The sequence below is a fragment of the Plasmodium fragile genome (assembly GCF_000956335.1).
Source record: "Plasmodium fragile strain nilgiri unplaced genomic scaffold supercont1.80, whole genome shotgun sequence".
NCBI classification, from domain to species: domain Eukaryota; phylum Apicomplexa; class Aconoidasida; order Haemosporida; family Plasmodiidae; genus Plasmodium; species Plasmodium fragile.
In genome coordinates, this window is record NW_012192660.1 from 53,036 (window position 1) to 68,651 (window position 15,616).

Consider the following 15,616-nt stretch of genomic DNA (forward strand, 5'->3'; position numbering starts at 1 on the left):
TTTATACGAACACGAATTTGCATATGCTTATATATCCGCACATAGGTACATCAATAGCATTTCGGGAAAATGCAATCCGAATGGAAGTGCCTGTGTACACACGTTAAAATAAGGGTCTATAAAATGCTCGCGCGAACTTACTACGAATCGTTGTTCTTTATTCACGTCATCCTTGTTAAGACAACGTATGAAGAGCTTAAACAATGTGACCAACTGCACACATTTTAGCATGGCAAAAATTAAAGGAAAAAGGGAAATAATACGGATGCGCTTTAAAATAGCTAGCCAATCAGACCGAAAAAATCGCCTGAACAAATGATGAAAAAAAAAAAAAAAAAAATAGTTAGTTGTTTACATAAAATGGATAGAGCCCGTATTAGTTGTATTGTTTGATTTCCAGGTTTCACCTATAGTATTATATACGTTCTTCCAAAAAAGGTTAGTGAATGGAGATATCCCAAAAGCGATCGATCATACATGAGAACCAGAAGGTTCATTTTATTTTGTTTCATTTTTACTTATTTTTGATATTGCTGTTAAATGGGGGAAAATAACTATATTTAAAATTCTCGTAAAATGGGGATGCCTCTACTCATCACTCTTATAACGGCTAAAAGGGATATTAGTTGCACACTAATTGTTCAATGAACATTTGTCATTGAAATGAAGCACGAAGGTTGGCTTTGAATATAGATTGCTCACATGAAACCAATTGAGTACATTTCGTAAAAAACACCAAACAAGAAAAACACAAAAAAAAAAAAAAGAAAAATGGGAGAAACAACATTTTTAACAATACATGCAGACAGAACATCACCATTTCGGTAGAATAATTCTTTAGGAAAGCCATTTTTCCGATTTTTCTTTCGGCAAAATTATCATGTTTAATGATAATGTGATGTGCACATGGTGAGTATGTGGTAGGGGGAAGAACTGCCAGTAGCGGCAAATAAATTAATACATGTATATAAGTACATGGTGGTGCATCAGCGGACAGGCAGATTCACAAATAGGCACAAGTTAAAACTTTTCAAATTTTAAAAATTAACTAATAATTTGGGAAAATCACGTCTAAATTTCCTGTGGCCAAAATTTATTTCATAAATGGATATCCCTTACTGCTCATGGCATTTTTCAGCATTGTCTGCGCCTTTAATTCTTCAGGTGATTTGGCTCCTTCATTTTTTCTACATACATTGAACGAAAAAAGGGCATATAAGCATATATATTAGCTACAGCACTATTACTACAGCAATAAGTTGCGCATACATGCTTTTCTTTTTTGTAATCGCGTCTTATTTGTATGCAAATATGCTTTTTTACAGAACTGCATGTATGAGCAGAAGACGCAGGAATAGACGTACACGCAAAAATGTGCTTGTCCAATTCCATATCTGTCAAGTACATATATTTATGCATAAAAATATAAAATACTGTATTTTCGATATAGGGTTACATTTTCTGCTGGTGCAAAAATTTCCGTATTTCTCCTTGCGTTTTTTCATCAAAATCGGTTAAGTTCTTTTTGGACTCAATTTGGGAAGTGTCTATTTCTGGGTCCCCGATTATTACACATGGCCACCAGTTGTCTCTTTTTTTTTCCAAAAAAATAATTAGCTTTTTCTTGTCCTCTATGTGCCACATGCATTCCTGCTTATTCACTTCTTCATAAAAGTTGCCTTCCAGTTTTAGTTCATCTGCGGGGTGCAAGTGGGGTGAAAAAAAAAAAAAAATATAAAAAGTAAACTCCATATAACCATTAAAGAAATTAGATCACATCACATTTTAAGAACGTTGCAGAGGAGTGTTAAAAACTGTTTCCCCTTCCTTCTTCGTCTTACTTTTGTGATACACTTTAATGCTTTTGTTCGTAATTTGGACGTTCATTTCGCTAGTTTTTATTTCGGTGTGGAGCGGCATTTCTATGTTAATTTCGTTTAGCGCCTGATTCCAGAGATATTTCTCAGTTTGCCCGCCATTCCAGGTTGATATGTGGGTTTCACCTAAATGGGGGTGCATATGGCATATGTATGAGTATCTATGCGCATGTATGCTTAGAACACGTTGCACATATTTGTTATCCCCCATCCGCTAGGGACGATCGCTACGTTTTGGTGATTTTCTCCCTTAACGATATTTCTAAATAATATATTACTTGCAGAGACACTAATCGGTGTCGGTCCAGTTTCTACCTTCTTCTGCATATCGTTCTGTTTATTTTTCACTTCGCAGAATTTTGAGGTATTCAATTTTTTTAACTCATCACATGAAGGTAAATATTTGTTCCTCATGTCTTCATTTTCAATTAAATAGGGCTGCTTTTTGATAATATAATTTAATTGGTGTTTTCTAAATGACTTCATTAGGTTCTGTTCTCTGCTATGCGCTTTGAATCCACATTTGTTATTATTTAAAATGTCCTTCCCTACAGTACCATCATACTTTTTGACCAATGTTCCTATATCATCCTCATTAAGCATTACGTGGAAATAATCAGTTTTGTGTTCAAGAAATGACAAAAAGGTTTCTATAAAATTGTCTATCGACTGAAAATCTCGCGCAATGGCGAGTAGCATATTTTCGTGCTTTTCGTTTTCCATATTTTTTTTTTTTAAAATCCGCCTAAGGTGTAGTATTGGCAACAGCTGTTGATTTGTGTGACGAATTTAATTGCAAATGTGCTCTTGGGGGTGGAGTTACGCAAATGCGTACACCATGGAGGAGCAGTAAAGAAGGGCGGTTTAACAAATGAATGATTAAAATGTTAGGGTCGTACTGTGCAGACACACACCTAGCCAAAGAACTAACGTAGGAACGCAGCAAAACTGAAGTCAAAATAAAATTACATGATTTTTTTTCATAATACATAAATGCGTTCTAATTGAGTTATGCGTCATCTAGCGGCAAGAATTCGCGACAAGTGAACTGTGTTCAGCGTGAGGGGGAATACATTGAAGTCGCACGGAACTTCTTAAGCCAGCTTTGGATAATTCAACAAGCGAAATCTTCACGTTTGAGATGTTTCCGATTTTCACAATTGTTACTTTTCATTTTTTCACTTGGCACGTTTGGCGTGGTATGCGCTTTGTTTTGCTTGTTGCTGCCTGCACTATCGCCCGCAAACATGCAGCAAATGCCTTTTGCGCGTATTAATAGTCGAATGATGGACTGGGTAAAATTTCTACCCTGGTATGGAAAGCCACGAGCATTACATATTCCATGCGAATGGAGTGGAGTCAGCAGTATATCTGTGTTTTTTTTTTTTGTACGAAAACGCGTAAAATGGCAGGAACAAAAAAAACATGCCACCTGGTTAGCCGTATGTGTCGATAAATGGCAACGTGTTGGTGCAGAAGTTTGCACAATTTATGCAACGTTTAACGGTCACACAGGTGGGAGTTGACTCCGTTAGTGGAGAACGAAAATGGGAAGAACAGGGAAAGCGAACAGCGCAGCAAAGCGCGGAAGAATGCACACAGGGAGAATATTTTTCTACGATTTTGCACTGAACAAAAGTTTCATCATTTTCTCGTGAACGAATCAAATCAGGTAAGGAGCTGTTCGCAAAGTTGTCGTGTTCTTGTTATGGCGTATAGCCGCGTATACATTAGTAGGAACAGCACTGGGGAGGACGGGGATCAAAGGGACGCGTTTTTCCCCTCAGTTTTTTAACAAAATGCAATGGATAAATTCCTTAACACCAATTTGGACCTCCAAAGAAGGGTGCGTCGGAAGTGTCGTAATTGCTTCAAATATGGGTACAAAGCATAAATTGGTCCCCTTCCGCGAGCGTTAGCACGATATAAATTTATCGCTTTTCTAGCTCTTTGGGACACGGGTTATATGTTTATGGTGTGCCATTGCGTTGGGATGCAAAAACTGGACATATATTCTTTCGCTCCCCTTTTTGATTTCACAAAGTTGTTTGCTTACACATGTAATATTTGGACAAACGGACATTTCGAACTGCGTCATTTTGTGAAGCATATATTTCCCTACGTCACATACATTCCCGTTTGTTATTGTTTCTTTTTATAACAATCAAATGATGAGAACAGCGAAGTGGCAACTGGACGGCGTAATTAAAGAGTAACGTGCGATTCATTAAAAGGGGAAAGATCCACTAACATATTTTTATTTATGTAGTGGCCAAAAAGAGTATACATTTTTTTGAACATTCCATGTTTGTATGTTTTCTCATTTTCCGCTGTGGAAAAGAAAAGGCAGCAATTTTTTTTTTTTTATTTACTAGCCAAATGGTTGTACTTTAAAAAAAAAAAAAAAAAAAAACATCCATTTTAGCTATTTTTCAGTTGCACAAAATTGGGAATATGTAAAATACGGCTTGCCGTCGTGAGCCACAGACTTTTTCCCATTTAAACCACACGATGTGAATTTGCAAAAAAAATGTAGAAAAAGGCAGTAGGAAAAAGTAAACAAAAATCACGATACTATATAAATATGTATATATATGTACATAACTTTTAACACTAGGTTAAAATTTTCGCCCCATCCTTTCAAGTGAACTTTGCATGCGATATTTTTTTTCCTTTTTGTTTCAACGCATTAATAAATAATATGCATAACGACATATGGGTACGCGTTCGCGTGGCCACATAGAAGAACATCAGTGCAGTGTATTTTATAAGGCACAGTATACTGCAGCATTTATATAGGAAACATTCCCCCCGTACGCTTTGTGAGCACATCGGCGCAACATCTGTGGGTCACATGTCCGCGTAAAAATGAACAGCTGAACCCCTAATATATAGTATAATGTGGACCCGTCCCTTCATGCAAATATACGTACAATGGTGCAAACATTTGTCACGAAAAAAAAAAAAAATTGAGCTGGGCAAAATAGCCGCTCTACATGAGTTTACAAAAAAAGATTTAAACAAACGGTATGCAGCATACAAAATAAATAATATATACATATGAATGTATAATCTTCTTTTAATCTTTCTCTTGCTTTTATAAAAACGTATCCTTTTTCTTTATGGTACGCAAAAAATTCAACTGCGCATATTCCTGCCCCTACATTTGTAGATTTATTTTTTTTATGTCGAATTTATTTCCCGTCGCATTTTTGTATAACATTTCTCTTGCAAGAAACGAACGTTTTCTTTTTCTCAAAATAATTTGCTTGAACAAATTATAACAAAAAAAAAAAATAAATATCCCCATCCATGTAGGATTGTAAAATAATAAAAAGAACAAAAAAAATTAATTCATGCCTCCTCTGTTGTTAAACAGAAAGTAACATCCCCCCCCAAGCGTATATTTTTGACCGGTGTTTTTTCAAAGTTGCATCTGTTCAAAGAAGGAAGTACCTTTTCTTTGGAAGGAAAAAAATCCCAAACAGTGCCAAATCGCGCCAAAAAAAAAAGCAACAACTCCACAACGTAAAAAATTATAACCCCCTAAGCAGCACAAAATGTTTTACGGTAAGTGATCTGCGGCCTAACGACATCTAAACACCTACATCATGTCGCGCTGGCATGTGCCCAGTGAGACTGCATTTTTGCAAAGTTGAAAATGTACCATTAAGTTTATTTTCCTTGTGTTCATTTTTTGCGCTTGTATGTTGTTCATGCTGATGTTGTGTTAGTCATTATCCTCATTCATGCTCATGTGGGTGACGCTTTTTGCATTATCTGAGATCCCCCGATTTATGGACCTTGTCCTTGATTATTTTTGCTCATGCGTACTTTTCAGCCCCCGCACCGCCCTAAAGAAGGGGGGTAGTCATTTTCCCCTTGCATTATAGAGGCTGTTTATGTGTCATGTTACATATAGGAAGAGTGGAATAAATAGATATTATGTACATATATAAAAGTGCCGTTACGCGTCTAGCATTTTTTATTATAGAAAAACGAAATCGCCTTTCTAAATATGAACCCCAATTCTTCATCCATCTGAATTTCGCCCCCATGTGCATTGTTTTTGTTTTTTTATTAACTCCCGCTCTTGTTTACTTTGTACGCAGGAAAAGTAATTAAAGCAGACGAAACCGTCATACCGGAGATTAAGGACGGATACTCCGTTATCCATCTGTCCAGAGCATGCTTAAACAACCCACAAGATGAAGGAAAGATGTATGTACAAGTGGAAGATGCCAATGGATGCTATAACATTTGTTGTTTGCAAAAAAATGTGTGCGAAGATACAGCATTGGATATATTTTTAATGCTAGATAATGAAGTGAAGCTAAAAACCAGTGGTAGTAAAAACGAAGTCCATATTGTTGGATATTACGAAGTGTCATTTGGTCAGGATCATCTGGATGACGATGATGAGGAAGATGAAGAGTTGGAAGATGAAGATGATGAATATGAAAATGAAGAGGTTAGACTGCTTACCAGGAAAAATACGCTGAAAAATTCGCTAGCTAACGGATTTGGAAAAAAGAAAAAAAAAAATGCTTTAGATGAAGATGACGAAACGAATGTAGGAAATAACGATGATGATGATGAGGATGATGACGACGATGATGATGACGATGAAGATGATGAAGAGGGAGAAGATGACGACGATGACGATGAGGATGATGACGATGAGGATGATGAAGATGATGATGAGGATGACGATGATGAAGATGACGATGATGAGGATGATGAAGATGGGACCAAAAACAAAGGAGAGAAAAAAAAGAACGGACAAAAGAAAAACAAAAATAAGAGATCTCTGGATAACAAAAATGATGGCCCATCCAAAAAATCCAAATTGTTTGACGAAAGTCAGTATGAAAAAGACCTCGTTGCATTTTTAAAAAAAAATGGAAAGTGCAAATTGCCAGAGTTAGGAAAAGTCAAGAAACCCGAAGGACTGAAAATGAAATTGGGCTTCTTTATTAAGAAGCATTCAAACGTCTTTAAGCTTGACACAGATACCCAAGTGGTTTCCTTGAAAAATAACTGAGCAGAGTGTTTGTGATGTGGCCTTGCGGGGGAAAAATAGGAACGCGAAAAAGGGGAGGAGGGGATCGAGATACGAACAGGGGAAAAAGATATTGTGTTATCCACCCCCCTTTCATGTATGGAGCTTGCACAATTCTGCCCTCCATAATATGTAGAACTCCATTTTGCGTCATTATTGCCAAGAAAGAAATTTCATTTATGTGCAGAAAATTTACCGCCCCTTTGGCAACATGTCTACAATAACATGCATTTAGCTATAACCCCGCGCTTGCCCTCCTTCACATACATCTCCCTATATATCCGTTAGTATTTCCCGGTAGAACTTATCATTTTTCCATTTTTAATCTTTGTAATAATTGTTTTCCTATCACAAGTCCCATTCGCCAATTTTTTTTTTTTTTCCCCCTCTATTAATTTTTATCACCCCTTTTATTTGAACATGCATACGTGTGTCGTATCCGGGTGTGTAAAATATATAACCACACAAAATATGCATCGTACGAGAGCGTATGTATGTAAGTTGTGTGTGTATATATATATATCATATGAGTTTATAAAAGTGGATGATATGGGGATATGTTTTTTTTCGCTTTAATTTTACATGAACGCATTAATGGATGCGCAGTACGCATAAGTGTTCTTATGCGTATAGGTGGCGTATCTGCCGCCAATCAGCTGCGCACAAAATACGTACGCTCTGGTGCACATCCGCCACTGGTGGAACGTGCTAGCACCGCCCCCATTTTGTAACCATAAAATCGTGTATTAGTCCAACAGCATCCACATTTTTGAAGAACTAAATTATTCATAACACATTTTTATTAAACCTTTAAAAAAAAGCACAACAATTGGTGGAAACCTTCTACAGGTCCCCATCGATCAGTTAATTAAGATAAGCGATCGTTCCATTTTGCCAACCCACCCCCAACCTTACCATTCTTATACAAAATAGCACAAACGGTTTTCCTTCTTCCCATGCATCGTTAAAAGAATTAATGAGGGGTAATATTTGTTATTTACTCTTTTATTTTCATAAGACACCGTGGAATGATGTGTTTCATCCTTCTGGGGAGATAGTTCAAATTGTTTCTCAAATTGGTGTGCATGAACATATTATGTACCGTACAGCATTAGCGTTTGCCACATGAAAATATATGCAGGAAGAGGAAAGAAATTTAATAGAGTCGTATTGCACGCTGCAATTGCTTTCATTTTGTTTTACCATTTTTATGTACCTTCTGCGCTAGACAGATATATATGTTTGACTAGCTATTTTTTTTTTTTTTTTTTTTTTTTAATTTGTTGGAATGCTTAATTTTTCTCGCATGTAAATAGTTTGTTAAGGTTATACGTTGCTATATTTAATGTTTATTTTATTATATTTTTTTGCATGAAGGGGAGAAAATAAGAGCCACGGCATCGCTTGCTGGGCAGACCCATCCACACATCCACACATGGGGTGTAAAGTGTACATTTATGCAGGCAACATTTTTTGCGCTCGAAAAAATGTTTCACAAAAATCCGCACATGAGAAATGGCACTAATTCGAAAAAAAAAAAAAAAAAAAAAAAAAAAAAAATTGGCAACAGCGACAGTAATTGTCACAAGGGCTTCCACAACAACGATAAACAAAATACGTAAAACCGCGGTTATCTCTCTTAACAATACAAATATGTGCAAGTTGGACAACGTGATGAATGAGTGAGCAACTAAAAAGTCACGCCTTGAGTACGGTAAAGCGCAATGGGTGGACAACTAACGCGCAGCTCTATCCGTTGTACTTGTCATTTCGATTGTAGATGGCTAGTTTTCTAGTATGTACCGTAATGGTTCGGTTCTCTTGATCTTTGTTTCATGCTGGTGAAGAAATGGGAAGAAAAAAAGGGTGTGCATTTTTAAAAATAATTTATGACAGGGTCTCTTTTTTTTTTTTTTTTGTTATCATTTCGTTCAGCTTTACACACATTTACAATGCCACACGCTGATCAATGCATGATGCACGCATTGCGGCGGATTTATTTATTTTTTTTTTTTTTGCTCAATTTTCTTTTATTACAAGTAATAATCAGCATCTTCTGCATTTTTGTTCTGCATGTTCTTTAAGTTGCCCGCGTTGTAATCGCACTGATCTAGATCGTAGTCATCGTTACACGCATTGACGTTCATATCTGAGAAGCAAAACAGTTTCGCACATATGTACATACGGCGCATACGAATTGCACACATGGGACATGTGCATATATGGGTGTTCAAGCTCAAGTAATTATCTTAAGCATGCGGTTGGCATTTCTTTCAAGACTTTTTTAAATAATGGTCATATTATTTTATAGTGGGTTTTAATTCTTTTTTTTTTTTTTTTTCCTTTTTGCTATGTTACTAAATGCGGTTCGCACATTTCAAAAAAAAAAAAAAAAAAAAAAAAAAAAAAAAAATTTTTTTTTTTTTTTTTTTTTTTTTTTTTTTTTTTTTTTTTTTTTTTAAAAAGGTTGGTGCCAAACAAAAAAAAAAAAAAAAAAAAAAAAAAAAAAAAAAAGTCTCTTTTGTTATCCCTATTTGTCTTAATTTCGTGAGTTTTCAATTGTTCAGTTCACTTAATTTATTTCCTCACACACGACAGGGTTCACATGTATAGGTAACGCAAGGACATGTTGGCACACTCAGATGCACATGCAGTTTATATATGTGCACAAAAATTAAGTCCCGTCGCGTAGGAACAAATATATCGCGTATATTAAAAAGGCGCAGCGTAATTATTACTGTTGTCATCGTCTGATTTGTAGTTTTCCTGCGGGAACGGGGATGAAGTAAAGATACCAGCAGGAGTGAAGCAAACGCATAGAGCAGGCTGGAGGGATGATAAACAATTTACAACCCCGGGGGCACTAAAACACCAAGCGTAAGAAAGGTAAGCCGCGCAAACACCATGTATAGTGGAGGAAAAAATATATATACACACAAAATTCGCCATCTAAATGGAACAAAATTGACGCATCAAAAAAAAACAAAAAAAAAAAAAAACTGTGCACAAATGGACCACACAGGGAGCACAAATAAAAAGGGGAAGTAAAAATAGACCCACGTGCAAACCCATTCCATCATCTATGTTACCTTCATGATGTAGTTGTCGTAGGTCTTCTCCATATTGTCGCAGTTGTACATGTCGTTTTTTCTCTTTATGTTCATGTTGTGGCCTTGGTACATTCTATAACAACAAAAATGAGGGGAAAAAAAAATGCAAGTAATGCGTGGCAAATTTGCAAGTGAAGGACGCGGAATGGAAAGCGTTTCTTCCCTCTAGTCCTCCTCCGTTTGCATATTTATTGTGTCAATGAGACTATGTATACGCCACGGCACGTCTTGCCTGGTATCCACGTGCTAGCACTTAACACCTAGACAAACAAAAAGCACTGTATATGTCTCCCTCGACATTTTCCACAAGATTACACAGCATCCCTCCCTCTCTGCGCTCCACCGCGCACCTTACTTTTTGTTAAAGTTTCCCATGGGGGGAGGCATGGGGATGTTTTGTTGGTACATGTTGTTCCTGAAGTTGTTGTTGAAGGCTCCATTAAGGTAGGGGTTCATCATGTTGTTGGAGAGGTTCGGATTGACATTCATCGGAATGTTCGTCATAGTACTTTGTACATTTTGAGATAAATTATTCGGCATGCCTTTAAAATTATTAACAAATGGAAAGTTATTTTGTTTATAATTCATATTCTGATTTGGCATATTCACATTATTTGGTTGCATATTCAAATTATTTGGGGGAGGCGGAGGGAGATTCATATTTCCTTTTTTATTTAATGAATAGTTCATATTATTTTGCATTAAGTTATTTTTAAACTGCTGTTGGAAATCATTTTTCGGTTGTTTATTTTTGTACTTTCCTCCTTTAAATTTATTCATATTCATTAGGTTGTTCATATTTTTCATCATGTTCATATTGTTCATATTCATGTTTCCCATGTTCATGGACATGTTCATGTTAAGCATGTCTTTCTTAATTTTATTGTCTCCTTTCCATCCTGAAATTCTGGGATCGTACTTGAGAGTCAGCCTCGAAATAAGGACACTTTTGCTGTTTACAGAATATAGCTTAAACAAGAAGCACTCATTCACATGCCCCAGTTTTTCGATGGGGTAATCAAACACCTGGGGAGGTATTTTCAAAACATTGTATTCATCAGGGTCGTTTTCCTTATCTTTGTTTGGTTCGTTTTCTGCATTATTTCCGGCATTTTCATTACCCTGCGCATTCATATCGTTATTATTAGCATTATTGTTATCGTTTCCTTCGTCCCCATCTTGCCTCTTCTCTTCGTCATTTTTTCCTTCTTCCCTCTTTGCGCCTCCACTTTCATCATCCTTATTTTGATTGTCATCATCTTGGTTCTGTTCATTGCCCATATTTCCCGCATCTCCCATATTGTTATTACCTGCGCCTCTGTTATTTTTATTCTTATTGATTGGCAACTCGGTCATTTTGAAGCAGTAGTACTTACAGGTCTTTACCCAGTCGGGCAGTTCGTTCACAACTGGCATGTTGAACAGGACGGGTAGCCAATTCTCATGCACATCAAGGTTTAAATTATAATCTTTACTGTAGTCTCTTGTGACGTTACAAAATTTTGCTAACTTTTTCGGTTCTATAGGCAGGAAGGGTAGACCGTGCTTCTTGCCCTGAGCAGCATCTCCAAGTCCCTCCGACACTGCATTGTTTGTATTATTGTTAGGGTTACTGTTTCCTTCGACATTTTCGCTGTTGTCATTATTTTGATTGCTGTTTTCCATGTCATTATTATTGTTCGTGCCATCGACGTTTCCATCATTCACAGGTAGCCCACTGCCACTCTGCGCGGAAGCTTCGTCAGGAAATAATATATACACATAACCATCAGGTTTGACTATATTTTTACTACTTTTTAAAAAACTAAAACAAAACAAATTTAAACGTAACTTAAACATTTCCGTTTGTGGATCGATAAAATCTGGATGTCCATGAAATGACAACCCGGGTAAAATATAATATAGCGCATCAAACGTATTCGGAGGGAATTTAGATTTTAACTGAACTGGGTTAATGCCATAGTGGATAATTACATTCTTGCTTAGTGCCTGAATGTTAGTCTTACTTTCTTGTTTTAATTCATTTTCTTTTAAACAACTACAAACTTCAACAATGTCCTCATCGTGCTCGGCTAGGAAGCCGTTGCAGAAGCTGAAGTTTTCGTCACCAAAAAGGAGGATTCTCTGCGGGGGTGGCATGATAGGGGTGGTATAAGTGGTGCACAATGGGGACTTTCGCACGTCAGCACGTTTATCAGCCTATATGGCTCATTTACGCCATTTTTTTTAAATGAAAACGAGGGGCTCCTCACGACCCACATATATGCGCTTAACGCGCCCGTGAATCTACAGATTCATTTTCTTACCATTTTCGATAGGACGCAATAAAAAAAAAAAGGGTATCTATTTATATAGTGGGCTTCCGAAGGGGGTATAAAATTTGAATAGACAAATATTTATATATATAATTATATGGGTGGAACAAGGAAGATGAATCTGCTTTAATTAGAGAGTGATCAAAAAACAAAGGGGGTTAATATAATACGAAACAAAGATGCCTGCCTTATGTTTAAAACACAATAATCTCGTTAATATTTCATATGGTTGGGGATTTTCCTTGCGATATGTTTTATAACAACGTTGTTACGGTTGATAATCTGGTACGTGTGTTCCTTCACGCTGCAGTTGATTTTTATTTCCCCTGACACTTCTTTTGTATATTTGTTTTTCCTATACACACGATTATCTGCTCGCTTGTTGAGTAACTGTATCACCCTTACTCTCGCTCAAATTTGTACCTTCTGTTGTGTTACCCCTTTGGAGAAAAATCAGATAAAACACACACGCGTGGCTTTTTTTTTTTTTTTTTTTTTTGTTTCAAGTCAAATTGTTCTCACACTGATAATTGTGATTTTCCAAGACAGATTTTTGTTATGAACCACAGGGATGCGGGGTTTGCCAGAAAAAAAGCACACCTTCTTGCGTACGTACGTGTGTAAAAAATATATATATATGCTTAATTGCGAATGTAGATATGTACTACTGATCACACACGTTGGTGCTTTTGTCCAATACACGCGCTGATGTGAGGCGGTTTAGAGGGAATTCTTGTCACGCTCTTTTCATCAAATGGTATATATGCATACCTTTCTCTTTTTCTCCTTTATAAACGCGAGTATAATGTAGGTAGAGCGCAGGAGAGTATGGTACACGTGTAAATATGCATACACAATTATGTTTATATATGTATATATGCTATATATGCATATGGCTTTAAAACAATTACGTGTTTTTTTTTTTGCATACAACTAAGTCGCGCATACGCAGTAGGGGTATCTTCACATACACTTATATACATATATAACTACTATACATACAACCTTAGCAAAAACATATGCATATAAAGGCCAATCAATTTCTCCAGGGGGGACAAATAAAAAAAAAGAATAAAATAAAAGGATGGAACAAAAACCAAAATAAATATGTAGTTGCTTTGAATTTATATGTTCTTAATTTTTACTATTTAATTCTTAATTAGTTAAACTTTAATTTCTCTACTAAAGTAGTAATCTCTGCTCTGGCACTTTGGTTCTTCTGCTATAGCACAAAGCGCGTGGGCGTTTTCATACATACGTAAAGTAAGTACGTATGTAACACGTATGTATTTTTATTATATGAATAAACCATAGTATATACATGTACGTGACGCGCTCGGAGTACGTGAATATTACACGGGCAGGGGCAATCACATACGCATATGGCTTACGTAAGTTAGCGCAAGCACAGCATATGAACAACTAGGTATAAATTTCCCATGCCGATGCGGCCACGTGCGTTTTTACTCATATATACGCAACCCACGTATGTATGCTATGCATATACGTTGCGCCTACTTCTGTAAATTTGTGCTAAGTAAACTCTTTTGTACTCATTACCCTTCAGCAAAACATATATATGTAACAATGTATGTATAAAAGTACATATGTATGTATATATATACATATATATATATATAAGAAACTAATATTTAAAAAATACTTTGAAAGTAACAAAAAAATGAAACATACAGCTTTTAAAAATACTCGAAAATTTGCAGGAAAAAACGAATTTAATTGCTTTCACAAAGAAGTTTTTTTTTTATTTTGTTTTTGGTTTTGGTTGGTATTGTTTTGGGTTTGGTTTTCTTTTTTTTTTTTTGGTTTTGTGTTTTTAACGTTTCATAATATATTATATATTGTTTCCGCTTTGAAAATTATTTTTTGTCGCTTCTCCTGTCCCCATAATTAAATTCTATGGAGAGGGTAAAAAAATGGAGTATCCATAAATTCATATTACCTGGCGAAGACTAAACGTGGGTGCTGCACGTACTACGTACGAGCCAATCATGTGCTGTGATGCTATCAGTCACGACGCAGTAGTGCTATGCATACCAAATACATACAAATGCGGTACGCGCATACTGCCGCGTGTTCTAAGTACAGTGCGCGCTGAAACGGCAGCAGGTGCGGAAATTGGAGGCACCACGCAAGCGTTGCGTACAAGAAGCACATACGGTAATAATAGTGGAGCGGCCTAAGGGGCAAAAGCACCTTTTACAGTTTAATAATTAAAAAGCGCAATGCATAAGTTATTATTATATATATAATATATATACATGTATATCCCTGTGGCGCACAAACATGAACATTAAAAACGCATGTACCAAAAAATATACATATTACATTATTTATGTTTTTATAAGCACCGTGGCGTGAGCCTTCCTTTTAGGGCAACCCTAAAACTTTTTCTCCATACCTGTTTTTGTTCCTGCTTATTTTTCCTTGCCTTTTTTTTTTTTTTGTCAATGGGCTTTTTCACGTTTTAAGCGAATATAATCGCCTAAATGGTTGAAACTTTTGGAGTATAAAAAATAAAGTTTCCCACGACCTCGGTGTTCTTTATGTTCTTATTACCTTCTAAAACAATGTAAAGCAAAAAATAAATATAATAAAAAACAAGTGGTTTCCGTTTGCCTGTAATTTAACCTAATATTGGTATAATATAATATTGCTTTCCTATAGGCACAAAAAGGTCATTTTTTCCGCCCTGCAATTAGGTTATTCTAACTGTATGTAAAAGAAGGGCCTCTAATGGGTCACTCTGGTTAGAGTTTTCATACTCAGTAAGACATCACAACATAGTGTTGGCTAGGCATATCTATTCGCGTGACAATATAATAACGTCATCCCGCAGCCTCATCACATCATGTAAGTATAAAAACGAAATACCCTGGTGGCAATTTTCTATAAAGTGGCAAGGCGCTTGTAAGACTTGCCGTTCTTATAAGAGGTACTCTTTCCTAACCCTCATATAACAAAACAGGGCGAACCCCCCCAGCCTTTGCACTTATGACAATTATTTATGTTCCGTTTGTTTGAAGCGAAATTGTGCTTCCCCCCAAATGTTGCTATGTGGACATGTGTCTCCATTTTATATGATAAAATGTTTGGCATGAACAAAGTTATATAAAAGAAAAAAGTCTGAGAAAATTTGAATTTAGCCAGCCCGTCCTGGTCCTCTCACAATGTGCGATGGAGAATGTAACAAGATAAGAATTACCTAATTGATTGTGAAAAAATTATGAACGA

The 15,616-nt window shown here is 36.2% G+C and overlaps 3 protein-coding genes across 3 annotated transcripts; 1 reads left to right on the plus strand and 2 right to left on the minus strand.

Annotated features, from left to right (window-relative positions):
• Positions 1–1,452: 1,452 nt before the first annotated feature.
• AK88_04882 (uncharacterized protein) lies at positions 1,453–2,600 on the minus strand (the record flags this gene model as incomplete). Its single annotated transcript, XM_012482486.1, has 3 exons — positions 1,453–1,697; positions 1,842–2,003; positions 2,156–2,600. 3 exons carry the CDS (start codon positions 2,598–2,600, stop codon positions 1,453–1,455), a joined length of 852 nt encoding a protein of 283 aa, XP_012337909.1.
• A 3,496-nt stretch (positions 2,601–6,096) lies between these two features.
• Positions 6,097–6,921, plus strand: AK88_04883 (uncharacterized protein; the record flags this gene model as incomplete). The annotated part of the gene is made up of 1 exon (XM_012482487.1): positions 6,097–6,921. The coding sequence occupies one exon, from the start codon at positions 6,097–6,099 to the stop codon at positions 6,919–6,921; it is 825 nt and encodes a 274-aa protein (XP_012337910.1).
• A 2,051-nt stretch (positions 6,922–8,972) lies between these two features.
• On the minus strand, positions 8,973–12,188 carry AK88_04884 (uncharacterized protein; the record flags this gene model as incomplete). The annotated part of the gene is made up of 4 exons (XM_012482488.1): positions 8,973–9,088; positions 9,678–9,705; positions 10,029–10,122; positions 10,405–12,188. The coding sequence occupies 4 exons, from the start codon at positions 12,186–12,188 to the stop codon at positions 8,973–8,975; spliced, it is 2,022 nt and encodes a 673-aa protein (XP_012337911.1).
• Between the last annotated feature and the right edge of the window lie 3,428 nt (positions 12,189–15,616).